This window comes from Nannospalax galili, unplaced genomic scaffold (assembly GCF_000622305.1).
Source record: "Nannospalax galili isolate Female #2095 unplaced genomic scaffold, S.galili_v1.0 scaffold606, whole genome shotgun sequence".
Lineage (NCBI taxonomy): Eukaryota > Metazoa > Chordata > Mammalia > Rodentia > Spalacidae > Nannospalax > Nannospalax galili.
The window spans coordinates 1434590-1449029 of record NW_008355477.1 but is presented as its reverse complement, the minus strand read 5'-3'; the positions used below and the strand labels follow the sequence as shown (position 1 = coordinate 1449029).

Genomic DNA, 14440 nt, shown 5'->3' with positions numbered 1-14440 from the left:
GAAAGTAGTCTGTGAGATGATGCTGTCTGTATTCAGGGCCACTTGGTGGTTTTTAGAGATGTGTAAAATTCCTTTGTGTGCATATATCATTTCTATGATCAGGCCTCTGCTACCCACTCATAGGTTCTGTCGTTGTTTGTATAGTCCTGGAGCAGCAGACTTGCTTTGTCATTTTGTACATGTATATACGTGAGATACATTCCTAGAAGAACTGCCAAACCAATAGGCACTAGCCATTTGAGTTTTAATGGACAGTGTACAAACTGGGATATTTCAGAAAAGATACATATCAGATGATATTGTCCAGTATCAGTGCTAGTGACATGCTTCCCAGCCTCGCTCACACAGCACATTACCCGTGTCATTTTGGCACATCAGGCTTGTGACCTGTGGTATGTCTTCCTGTGAGTTCAGGTTGCTGTGGGTGAGGGCGGTTGCCCTTTCTGGCACAGTGATCTTCTGTGAGCAGAACTGTTCTTTTCCTGGGACTTTTCCTGTGGATTGGCAAGAGCTCTGCAGAGACAGAACAAGTTCACAGTGATGCCTCTCATGAGTGTCACAAATATTTCCCTGAGTTTTAATTTCTTCCCCTTTTTTTGTATTTTAATTCTCCAAAGAACTTTTAAAACCATCTTATATAGTCATTTTTATCAGTTTTTCACATTATGGTTTCAGGGTTTATGAAGCATTTGCCTTTAATTTTTTTCTCCTATGATTTTGTATATTTTTAGGGGTCTCTTTTGCTTTGTTGATGTTTCCATTTTTCTTGCATTTGACATATATTAGGGAATAAAAAGAGAAATAAGAATCAAATTTCCCTCTCCTGCATCAGCTCTTTATGTCATTCTAGAACCACTCTGCCATCCATCTTTTCCCTATTGACTTGAAACGACATCTTTTATTGTATACTAAATGCGTTTATGTACTTGCTAATGCCTACTTTTAAAATTTTACAGAATAGGGTTTGGGAGATGCCCAGTGGTTAAGAGCACTTCGTGCTCAGGCCTATCGACCTGAGTTCTAATTCCCAGCACCCATGTAAAAAGCCAGGCATGACCACATGCCTTTGAAACCCCGCTACTGTGGGTGGAGACAGAATGATTGCTGGGGATGACTGACAGCCAGCGTAGTGAGAGACCCTGTCTCAAAGGAATAAAGTTGAGAGTGATAGAGTAGGGAATCTGATGTCTTCTGGCCCCCATGCACATGCATGTGCACAGATATTGTACATACACTACTCATAACCGAGAGAGAGAGAGAGAGAGAGAGAGAGAGAGAGAGAGAGAGAGAGAGAGAGAGAGAGAGAGAGAGAGAGAGAGAGAATAGACGAAGCGGAGCAAGTAAATGCCACAGTTTGAAATGATGTTTTATTCAAAACCCTTCATAGCACTCCCATCTGGCTGCCCCCACTCCCTCTCTCTCTGCCAGGAAAGGTCAGCTCGGTTGAAACATGCATGTAGGAATTTTTTCAACCCCATTCTGTTTACCCAAAGTGTCAATCTATACATCACTGTCATCCCCATACACTGGAAGAGGCTGTTTGTTCTCCATCTGCCAGGTCCACCAGAACAGCCTTACAGTAATATCTGAGCTATATGAAAATATCAGTGATTGCTTTGCTTAATGCACAAAGTCATGTTTTACTACAGAAAATATTTGCCTTTCTGAGAAATCCCAGCTTGTTGCATTAGCAAAAGGTGTGGGGCCAGACTCATCCCAAGTAAAACTTCAATTGCCACAGGAGGTCACTCTTGGGTAGCCTTTGAGGCTTAATTGAATTGATGAGGAACAAATAGACCCAATAAGAAAGAAGCATGCCTACCATTGTTGAGATCACAGATACATTTTAAAAGTGACCTGGGAAGTGCATGAAAGTGTTTCAAATTTAACTTTTTTCTGATTAGATGATCATTGATCATGTGCTATAAAAAATGGAAAGTTGGAAAAAAGAAAATATTAGAGAGAGAGAGAGAGAGAGAGAGGTGACCAGAAGAATGAGACCTACAGGGGTTGGGGTAGAGTGTGAAATGGCTCAGCAGGTTGAAGCACTTGCTATACAAGCCTGATGACTAGAGTTCCATCCCCAGAACTCACAACTCATGGTGGAGTTCTGAAAAGAAGAAAACTGGAAGAGAACAGACTCCCAAGAGTTGTCCTCTGACCTCCACCTGTGCAGAGTGAGAAATACATACATACATACATACATACATACATACATACACACACACAAACACACACACTAATAGTAATGATAATAAATTGCATATACATATATGACTGGGGGCATGACTCAGTGGTTTACTACTGGTTGTGCATGCATGAGGCCCTGAGTTCAGATTCCCAGTACCCACATAAAAGCCAGGTATAGCAGTGTGTGCCTATAATCCCAGTGAGGTAGAGACAGACAGATCCCAGGGACTTTCTGTCCAGCCAGGCCAGCTGAAACAGTGAGGTCTAAGTTTAGTGAGAGACTCTGTCTCTAAAGATAAGGCAGAAGGTGATAGAGAAAGACACCCCACACTGACCCCTGGCCTCAAAACATACATACACAAATCAAACATAGGTTTATTTATTTATTTATTTATTTATTTATTTATTTTATGTGTATTGCCTGCGTGTAGGTGAGTGCACCCATGTCGTGCAATGCCTGCAGAGGACAGAAGACGCCCCTGGAACTGGAGTTATGGACAGTTGTTAGCTGCCCTGTGGGTTCTGGGATTCGAACCCGGGTCTTCTATAAGAACAACCAGTGTTCTTAACTGCTGAGCCATCTCTCCAGCCCCCAAACATAGTTTTTAACTTGTTTTATTTTATATGTATGAGTTTTTGCCTGCATATATGTAGCTGTACCACATGTGTGCAATACCTGTGGAGGCCAGAAGAGAGTGTCAGATTTCCCTGGAACTGGAGTTATGGACAGTTGTTAGCCACCATGTGGGTGCTGGGAACTGAACCCAGGTCCTCTGCAAAAGCAGTCAGTGCTCTTAACCACTGAGTTGTCCTTCCAGCCCCAAATACATCATTTTTCTTTGAGCTCCTTCCAACTGAGATTTCACTATGATCATTGCCTTAGCATCATTTACTAGGAGCATGTATTAAGTCTCCATTATATATCTGGGGTTAGTTACCTATAGCCTTTTCGGGAAATGATGTTATTGCAACCCAGGGATTTTGGTCAGGAATCTGTCTCTTTATCTTAAGCCTCATAATCCAATGAGTAACTGAAGTGGGTGGAAGTCCTCACCCAGATCAGATGTCCATCCTATGTGCCCCAGTGTCAAAAGCTACACAGGTCACTTTCTTTCCTAGGCTGGCTCCTGTGCCTTACTGCTTGTCAATTTGTAAAGGGCTTTTGAGGCAGAGAGGAGAGAACAGGTTGTACCTGGACTTATGGGCTTAGAACTTCAGCCACAAATGACAGCACTTTCCAGTGCTATGCTGTAGACCAGGATAATTCCTGTTCTTACCAAATAAATAGATAAAAATTATGTGTGCATTTTATGTAAGCTGTTCAAGTGTCTTTTCTTGGAAAAAGCTGTCTCATGTTCTGAGAAACAACAGTCTTTCCTTAATCGCAGTTTAATGATTTGTCATGAAATTGGCATGGGCATGGTATATACTTGAAAGTGACTATGGGACACAGTTTTCACCTGCCTTCAAATTACAGGTTTCTTCTTTCAGTTAACTCTTTGAACAAGGAAACCATTGATGGATGGAGAACTTTATTTTTGTTGTTTTTATTTTTTTAATGTTTTTAATTTTATGTGTATGAGCATTTTGCCTGTGTGTGTGTGTGTGTGTGTGTGTATACACATGTAATGCCTGAGGAGGCCAGAAGAGTGTGTCAGATCCCTTGGAATTGGAGTTATAGATGGTTGCTAGCTGTCATGTGTGTGTTGGAAAACGAACCTGGGTCCTCTGTAAGAGTAGACAGTGTTCTAACCACTGAGCAATATCTCAAGCCCGTAGATGGACAACTTTAGAAAGGAAGTCTGTCTGTGGGGATCACTGGGATTTTGGTTCATACTGTGTTCTTTCTAAGAGGAAGAGGAACATTGACTTCACTAAAATAACACTTTGTTTCCAAAGATATTTAAAAATCTAAATTGGACGTCCAGTCATGACTAACAGTCCTTCTGTTTTACTGGAAAGTTTGTTCCCTTTTCCATTACATATTTAGATTTATTACCATCATTTTTTGTATACTTTGGAGCTCTTAACTAGGACATTTTTTTTTTATTTCTGCTGAGATAGACATTATCATTATAGTTTTATACAATCAACATTTATCAAGAGTTGTCCAGGGCTGATTTGATGACTCAGCTGGTAAGGGCACTAGCTGCCAAGCCAAGCCTGATGACCTGAGTTTGAGACACAGGACCCACAGAGTATTAGAAGCGAACCCCTATAGGTTGTCCTCCTGACTACCACCTGTGTGCCATGGCCTTTGGAATACACACAATCAATAAATAAAATTCTAAAAGGGGTGTTGTCCATGTAGTGATTGATATCTTGGCTCACGTCTTTTTTTCTACCACATTTCAATGCATCGCCTACTGTTTTATTTTTGTATGAGTTGTTTTCTTTAAGTTGGATATTAGAATTGAATTCTTGTATCCTAAAGTTTTCCTGAAAATATCTTCATGTCCCCTTTACTGTGGAAATAAAATTTTATTGGTTCTAGAATGGTAACTGACTTCATGGTAGGTATTGGAAAGTGCTGCCAGACTGGGACTGATTGTTTATTTTCTAGGTAGCCTGTCTGTCTCTTTTAAGATTTCTGATTTTCTACAATTTTACTAAAGTTGCTTTGGGATTCATCTGTCAGGTTTATTGGATCACCTAGGAAATTCTCAAGTATTGTTTCTTTGAATAGTGTGTTTGTCCTTTTTTCCTTTCGTGTGTGCGTGCATGCATGCGTGCGTGCATGTGTGTGTGTGTCTTTGTATCTGTGTGTGTCTGTCTGTCTGTGTCTGTGTAGGCCAGATGTCAATCTCAGGAGTCATTCCTCACTAGCTGTGTACTTTGTTTTGTTTGTTTATTTGTTTTTGAGATAGGCTCTCTCACTGTGACCTGAATTTTATCAATTAGACTAGGCTGGCTGGCCAGAGAGTCTCAGGGAACTTCCTGGTTCCACCTTCCTGAGCACTGGGATAAAAAGTAAGCACCACCATACCTGGCTTTTTATGTGGCGCTGGGTATTGAACTTAGGTCTTCATGCTTGCATGGCAAGCACTTTATCAACTGAGCCATCATCCCAGGCGTTTTTCTCTCTTCGTAGAATTCGGCTACTCCTGTCACTTTGTTGCTCCGCTATTCACATATTTGAGGTTGTTTGACATGTTTTGTTTTTCTCTGTTTCTTGGGTTGCATTCTGGACAATAACTTCATCTCATCTTTAATTCAGACATTCTGTCTTTACATATTTTGATTTTGTTATCTACTATGTTTTGACTCTCAAAACAACATAGTTTACATTTCTCAACATTCTTTTCAGTTTTTCCCGGATCTCATTGAGCATTCCGTATTGTCTTTTTATTTTTATCAAAGCATCTGTTTTATTTCTTTGAAATATAAAATAATTCCTTTATCTTCATTTTCAACTAATTCCTGGAGCTCACTCTTTGCTCCTTTAATTTGGTTACAGCTGTTACTGGTTTTCAATTTGAGTGTCTTGTTTCCTTTGATGTTTTGTGACTGTTTTCTGTTATCCTTCACTTTCTGTAGAATTTTTCATTGTAATCCTGAGAGGATTTGCCTGTATTATTGCTGGCTCTTTAGAGAACTACCCTAAATTATCACTTTAAATTGAACTCCCCACTTGAGGATTTTCATCATACATATAATGGGAATTTCAACAAGCTACCCTCAGAAGAGCTGAGATGTGGCTTAAAACTTTCTAAAAAGAACTGACCTGCTTCACCCAACATCAAGAATGAGGTGGGGGGGGGCTGGAGAGATGGCTCAGTGGTTAAGAGTACTGGCTTTTCTTGCAGAAGACCCAGGTTCAAATCCCAGCACCCACATGGTGACTAATAGTCGTTCGTAACTCCAGCCAGTTCCACGGGATCCAATGCTCTCTTTTGTCCTCCGTGGACACTGCATGACACAGGTATACTTACACACATTCAGGCATAGCACTTGGGCATATAAAAATAAATAAATCAAAGAATCTTTTTAAAAAAAGAATGAGGTAGGGTAAGTATCCTTCCCATGTTGTTCAATGCCTTTGGAGTTTGGAAGAGAGCGTCAGATCCCCTGGAACTGGAGCTACAGAAGTTGTTAACCACTATGTAGGTGCTGGGAACTGAACCTGGGTCTTCTGTAAGATCAGCTAGTGCTCTGAACCGCAGAGCCATATCTCTAGCCCCTCAACCAGTATTTTCACAGCCTCAAGCTACCTTCCACTCAATGTGACCAAAGAATGAGGCAGTCTCTTTCCAGCCTTAGTGTTCGTCTGCGTGTATGGGTGTCCCTACCCACACATGATACACTTACATACATGCTGGCAAAACACTCATACACATAAAATAAAAATATTTCTTTAAAAAGCACATGGGGTTGGGGGTGTCCAGGCATCACTGCAGCTGCCACAAAGGTGGAGTTTATCACTAGCATGTTTCTCCCTGTCTGTTGTGTAGTGTGTACCCCATGATTCACAACTGAAACCTGATTCATTTCATATTTTGAGTGCAGTTGTTTGCTACATTCCTAAAATACATTTTTTAAGAACATCAATTTTTTTGGCATTACTAGGGATGGAACAGAGGGACTTACACATTCTAACAAAAGCTCTACAACTAACCTACACTTCCTAAAAACCAGTGTGTATGTGTGTGTGTGTGTGTGTGTGTGTGTGTGTGTGTGTATGTGTGCATGCACACACATGCACATGTGGAAGGGCCGGGGGACAACCTTAGATTATCATTCCTCAGGGGCTATCAAACTTATTTTATGAGACAGGGTCTCTCGCTGACCAGAGCTTGCCATGTAGTCTAGCATGGCTAACCAGCAAGTCCCAGGGATCCACTGTTTCCACCTCCTGGGTGCTGGGATTACAAGCATGTACCACCACTCCTGGCTTTTTTTTACATGGCTTCTGGAGATTTAACTTAGCTACTTCTGTTTAAAGTGAGGACTTTACCAACTAAGCCCAATAACAGATTTAAAAAATAATAATAATGATTTTTATTTTATGTGTAGGATTTTTTTCCTGTGTGAATGTATACACACCACATGTCCACCCCATGTTTGCAGAGACTCGAAGAGGCCATCAGATCCCCTGGAGCTGGAGTTACAAATGGTTGTGAGCTGCCACGTGGGTACTAGCAACCAAACCTGGGTCCTCTGCAAGAACAGCAAATGCTCTTAACCACTGACCCATCTCTGCAGCACCCCCATACCTTAATGGACTTAAATGCACTATATTTACATGCTCATTTTCATCTACAGGGTCACATCAATTGCAGACAGGTTGAATGTGGAATTTGCTTTGATTCACAAGGAGAGAAAGAAAGCAAATGAAGTGGACCGTATGGTTCTGGTGGGTGATGTGAAAGACCGCGTGGCCATCCTGGTGGATGACATGGCAGACACGTGTGGAACCATCTGCCATGCTGCAGATAAGTATGTTCAGAAAAGCATAAGGACATCTTAAGAAAAAAAAGCAGTTTTTGGATTTTGATTTTTAAAATTTGGGGCTGTTTTGAATTATTGCTAATGGTTTGGCACTGGAGTGTTAAGCTTAAGGAAATTCTAGGCTCATTTTCTTTTCATTCTTTCCTTGGTAGGAAAAAAAAATGTGGTCCTTTTCATTTTCTTTGTTGGACATTCAGATTATTTTTAAGAGTCAAAGAAAGTAATTTCCTGGAAGCCAAACCCAAAAGAACAGTTTTTTGTTTGTGTGTTTTGTTGTTGCTGTTGTTGTTGTTGGGTTTCCTTGCATCCTTGTCCAACCTTCATGATAACCTTATAGGTCGTATGGCTTTCCAGAGGCCACAGAGCTTCCTTGGCCAGGGTGGGGGCCTTCCCTTGCCATGCATGACTGTGGAATACTCAGGAGGTGGGCAGTCTAACTTAAGATGCATTCACGAGCTCCCTGACAGTGTTCTGAACTGATGACACATCATAGATTTTGGCACTATTGTTTGAAACCAGTGGCTCTCAATTAGCAATAGTTTTGTTCCCTGGATAATATTTGAAATGTTTTAGAGCTATCTTTGGTTGTTACAAGAAGGGAATGGGAATATTGCTTGTGTGTGGAGGGCAGGATGCTATTGAATTTCCCCATGATAAATGGATAGGATGGCCCCCATGAAAAAAGGAACTACATCGACCTAAATGCCTGGATTGATAATCTCTGATTTAAAGGAAGACAAAGACTTTTGCTAACACATACATTTAAAAGATCCCAGTTTGGGCTAAACACAAATACCATTTGTCTCACCTTTTCCTTTATGAGACACAATTTACACTTCTAACATAGATACAAAGGTAGAGTAATTCAAGAATATTTGAATATTTGTATACACTACATTTTGTTTTCTGAGATAGGGCATTCTTCTGTAGTTCCAGCTGGTATTGAGATCACAGTCTTCCTGCCTCAGCCTTTCTGTTGCTGGAATGACCAGTGTGCATATGACAACTAGTAATTTTTTTAATGTATTTATTTTCATTTTATGTGTATGAGTGTTATGCCTTCATGTATGTAAGTGCACCTGTGTCATGCAATGCCCACAGAGGCCAGAAGAGGGCATCGGATCCCCTGGAACTGGAATTATGAATGGTTGTTAGCCATCATGTGGGTGCTGGGATTCAAACCCAGATCTTCTGCAAAAATAGCCAGTGCTCTTAACTGCTGAGCCATCTCTCTACCCCACAACTAGTAATTTTTTATGTTCTGTTTTGCAGGCTACTCTCAGCTGGAGCCACCAAAGTTTATGCTATCCTTACCCATGGAATCTTCTCTGGGCCAGCTATCTCCAGAATAAATAATGCTGCCTTTGAGGCTGTTGTAGTCACCAACACCATTCCACAAGAGGATAAAATGAAGCACTGCTCCAAGATTCAGGTACATCTAAACCTTAGTCACAGCCATGGCAAGGCAAGTGCTTCAGATCCTTAAAATAGCATCCATCTTTCTGTGTGTGACTACTTGATAAGGCACATGCTACCAGAGACTGAAGCATCTCATCATAATGGGTTATCAGTCATGTTTGATCCCTGAGAATGGTTAGGATTAAGAGGTTAGTGATCACTATTTAGAAATAGAAAATGAAAAAGAAAGGGGAAGGGAAGCAGGAGGGAGGGAGGCAGGCAAGCAGGGAGGAAGGGAGGCACCAACTAAGGGACAGAGGGAAGGAAAGGGGGAAGGAGGGCTAGTGATGTAAACTTATTTGGAAGAGTTTTTGCCTATCATACATGATGCCCTGGGTTCTATACCCAGTACTGAATTAAGCAGATATTGTAGTATATACCTGTAATCCCAACACTCAAGGAGGTGGAGGCAGGAGGATCAGGAGTTCAGGGTCAACTTCAATTCGAAGCAAGCCTGCAATGCATGACACCCTATCTCAAAGTATTTTTTTTAAGAAATAGTAAATGATCTGGGTATGGCATTACACATGTAGAATCCTATTACTTTGAAAGTAAAGGTAGGGGCATTATGAAGAGGCCACCCTGTGTTATGTGTGATCTTGTCTCACAAAGAAATAGCAAATGGCACCCATGAGATGGCTCAGCAGGTGGAAGGAGAGAACTGACTGCTGCAAGTTGTCTCCTGACCTCTACATATGCGCCATGGCACACATCACCCCACAGCACCCTACACACAAATGAATGTCATAAAAAATACAAAGAATAAAATCACCATGGAAACATTACGAGAACTAGGGATATTTTCAGTATAGCACATGCCTAGCATGCCAAGCACCAAGAAAAACAAAACAAAACAAAACAAAACAAAACAAAATTAGGAAAACAGTGAGAAAGTTAAACCTAGAACAACTCCACCCCTAGATATATACTGCCCTAAAAATGAGGGGATAGTACAAAGCAGCAGGCTATACTAAGTACGTTAGGAGCTTCCTCTTTCTTGTCTCCTGACTAGATGCCCACAGTTACCATCCCCTGTTACCAGGGAATTTGATTCCCAGAACCCACTTAGATAATCCACTCCACAAAATTTTGTTCTGACACCCATATGCACACCATAGAACATGTGTATCCACTCATACATCATTTTATACACACACACACACACACACACACACACACACACGTGCATGTGCATGCATAAAATAATTTAAAAATAAACGTCTTAACTGATTAGAGTTCCATACTGAAGTGCACTCAAGTGGAAAGATATGTTTTATAGGACTTTCTTTATAATACGCTATAAGAAATATCACCAGGAAAGTTGAGTAGACAAGACATAAATAGTGTGACAGGAGAGATGGCTCAGTGGTTAAGGGCATTGGCTGATCTTGAAGAGGACCTGGATTTGGTTGCCAGCACCCACATCACAGCTAACAACTATCTGTAACTCTAGTTCCAGGAGATCTGACACCCTCTTCTGACCTCCACAGGCATTCCACAACATGGGTGCACTTACATACATGCAGCCAATACACTCAAACACATAGAATAAAATAAAAAATAATAAATTGAACATTTAAAAACATAAATAGCGTTATCTTGATTTTTTTAAGTCCAGTGTTTTATAAATGGCTGCTTTCATAATTATCTGCCGTGATTATAGTAAATAATTAAGAAATAAAATTAAAGAGACAGCACTTTTTAAAAAGATGATGGTCACTGTTGTTTCTGAGACATAGAAAAGCTTCTGCCAATGAGTAAGGAAAACTAATTTCAAAACAACAAATGTCCCGTGAAGTGGTTAGCTGTGGGTAGCAGCAGCCCCGTGTGCCTACCCTGAGTACCTTCCCTCTAGGAACCTCTGGGAGTTTGAGTTATCTGATGGCGATTCCTTCAAAGATAGACCTCAAAGTTGTCTGTCTTCTCAGAAGAAGGAGCTGTGGGAGGTTTGACCAAAGCACACAATGTGCACGCTAGAAGAGACATTTCTAAGCTTTCTGACTTTTTTTGGCTTTTAAAAGAAATAGAATTTAATTCCTTCCTTTGTGTTCTCTTCTTGCAATTCAGGTGATTGACATTTCAATGATCCTGGCTGAAGCCATCCGCAGAACGCACAATGGGGAATCTGTGTCCTATCTCTTCAGCCATGTCCCACTGTAGTCTGAAACAGGATGCAGAATGTGGAGCAAGCCTCCTCCAACTTCTCACTGTTTTTGTCTATCTGCTGTTTTAGCGTTAGGACTCAGCAATACTAGGACGATCACTGGTAAAAGCATCTGATCTCTGTATACTCTGAGATTCCGTGTCTTCCCTTCTAAAGGTCGAGACTACTTCTTTCCAGTTTGGGGGTAGGGGAAGGTGGTAGTTATTTGATCTGTAAGTGAACTGTCATAAATGAGAAATGTTCTTCTCATCTTGACTTGTTCTGATAGATGATCTTTTCCCTCATCTGTTTTAGTACTTTGAGGCAACAACTTTTAAACCTAAAATCCCATTGTGGAAAGTAATCGTTTATATATTTTAAGGTTGCCAAAGGTGACTTCAGTTGAAAGCCTTTTGTGTAAATATATAATGATAATGCCTGTGGACATTTGGGTAAAACCCTATATAGACCTTTACTTCAGAGTGAAGCTCAGAAAATTTATACTACCATGAAGTTTGAATTTATCTATTTTCTAATTTTAAAATGATAACTGGATTTATTTAGCTATTATGCTTAATTTGGACTGAATCTTATTGAACCTAAGGTAGTCACTGACACATTTACTTTTGGTAGACATTAGACATATCAAAAGCAATGTAATTTTGTATTTTTTTATTATTATTACCACTCTGAAGGTATGACGTGTCAACTTACCTGAAACTCCAACATGATGTTCAGCAATCACTATATTTCAAAATGTAATCAGTGCGTTCCCCGTCACATTGATGCTCATCTCTATCCATTCCAGGAGAATAATTCTTTTGGGACACATCTCAAGTCCTATCATTTTGTTCTTTGACTTCATCTTTTTAGTGATAGCCTTTCCTTGCATTTTTTTTTCTCAATAACTTCATGTCGTAGATAGCCACCAAAAGAAAGACTCCCTGAAATCCCCTCAAACTTAATTAAGTTCATCATTATTTTGTTTTAGACATAAACAAAAAGGAGAGGTTTTAAGAGTGCCACCAAATATATTTGTTCAAGCCCTATTTCATGAGCTTTGATGAAATGTTCTTTGGTTCTTTTTAATCAGAGGTAATAAGTCTCTAGCAACTGATTACCTTCACTAAAGTTATGTAAAAATGTAGACAGGAGAAGCCTATGAAAAGAGGATGAAAAAGTAAACAATTGTGCTGTTAAGATAACATTCAAAAATGACTCAAAAATGATTGTGAAGGAGAGATTCCCTGAGGATTGCATTCTTGATAAGACAGTCTTAGCGAAGTATAGTAGTTCACATCTTTAGTCCCAGCACCCAAGCCGAGGCAAGAGGCTCGCCACAAGTTTGAGGCCAGCCTGGGTTACATAGTGAGTTAAAGGTCAGCCTAGACTACAGAGTTGAGACTACCTGTCATAATCAAAAACAATAAAAAAAATCCAGTCCTTTATAAGATCTGTTAAAGTGGCAAAAAAATCCCATTGATTCAATTATGTTGTATGTATGATGATAAACAACCACCCAAATTTTCCTGCCCCTAAAGAGGATTTTCCTGTGTAGACAAAGCTTAAGAATGTTAAACAATCTCTACCCCTGCTGAATCTTAAAACTAGTAGAGAATAAACATCCAGACCTAAGTTCTTCAGGTAGAAAAAATAAAATCTGAGTAACTAACAAACTTGACTAGTACGCTAGGATTTCAGGCTTCAGGGCAGCAGAAAAGTTAGAAAGTATCGTTGAACTTGTTACAAAAACTAGCATTTGTAGTGACTCTGGAGAAAGTGGTCTTGTCACCTGGGATGTTCAGCTCTGGGATATAGATTGTACAAAGTCTTGGCTAGACGTGTTAAAAGGCCTTTTTGATGCTGTGCAGTTTTTGTGATAAATATATGACATATGTATTTCTTGGAATGTTATGCTTCTGTGAGTGTAATGAAGATACAATTCTGCACGCCATATGAACAAGTTTTGGTATGCTGGCATGACGAAAGCCAGTTGATTTAAAGGTAATCGTATTATCTAAGATATTTAAAGATTATGAATATGTACAACAACTATAGGATTTGGGGGGTCTTTCTTTTTTTCTTTGTTTTGGTTTTTTGTTTGTTTTGTTTTTGAGACAGGGTGTCCCTGTAGCCCCAAGCTGACCTGGAACTCTGTATGTAAACCAGGTCCTTGATCTCACAGAGATCCAACTGCCTCTGCTTCCCAAGTGTGGTGGGATTAAAGGTGTGTGTCACCGTGCTTGGCATACAGCCAGTTTTAACATAATGATCTTCAGAGAAAAAAGTTTAAGAATCTGCATGGCTGTCCTCTGAATTAGGAGCTAATGGTTGCTGTTCTTATTTTGCCTTTGAATACATTCATGAACCAACTAGACTGGACTGAGCCTTACATAGTGCAAATGTAGGCTTCAAATATTTGCTGGTTTCAGTTCAGCAGAAGTGATGAGAACTGCCTCATGAGCAGTCTAAACCCAGAACTTTCTCATTCCTTGCTACTTGTGGTGAAAAAAATAATAAACCATAAATGAAATCACCAAATACATCAGTCCTGTCCACCTCTACTGAATGAGGGTATATTAGACATATATCTAACTGAAAGGGGGAGCCAGGAAAATATGAATATACCAAAGTTGCTTAGCCTCCATCTTAAAAATTATATTAGTCAACTGATAAATGTTCATATAATAACTTTCCTTTGTTAGATATGATGTCAACTAAATTCAAGAATTTATTATTTGAAGTGCTTGCACTGGTTTTAGAGAATAGGGAATTTTAAGATTCTGTCATGTTTACTAAAACATTTCAATAAAAATATGCTGACTACTTTGTTTCCTACTTTGTATCATCATTTTAGAGTGATTAGTTTTGATGAAGTGATATGTTTATGAAGTATCTAAAAATGTTTACTACTTTATGATTGAAAACAAGTTTGTAAAATTAAAGGAAAACCAAACATCATTTAAAGTGCACTCTTCTCCATTTTGAAGGTTTTTCTCTGTGAAGGACTTATTAGCAAGCTTCTCTCCCAAAGGTATCACCACTGCTCCACTTAATGCATCCAAGTTGATGTTTCCTTTAAAATTAAAGACCGGGGCCAGTGAGGGCCCAGCAGGTAAACGCTGCTGCCTTGAAGTTTAAAGATATGAGTTCAAATGCCAGGACCCATATGGTGGATGGAAAGAGTCAGTCCCACAAATA

General features: G+C 39.8%; 1 protein-coding gene across 2 annotated transcripts in view; it reads left to right on the top strand.

Annotated features, from left to right (window-relative positions):
* Prps2 (phosphoribosyl pyrophosphate synthetase 2) overlaps positions 1-14065 on the top strand; it is a 38616-nt gene extending 24551 nt beyond the window's left edge. For both annotated transcript variants that reach the window (XM_008852899.3, XM_029556011.1), the window contains exons 5-7: positions 7453-7626; positions 8911-9070; positions 11164-14065. In XM_008852899.3, the coding sequence (XP_008851121.1) occupies positions 7453-7626; positions 8911-9070; positions 11164-11256 (427 nt within the window). In that variant the 3' untranslated portion in view covers positions 11257-14065. The remainder of the gene's footprint in view (positions 1-7452; positions 7627-8910; positions 9071-11163) is intronic.
* The last annotated feature ends 375 nt before the right edge of the window (positions 14066-14440 follow it).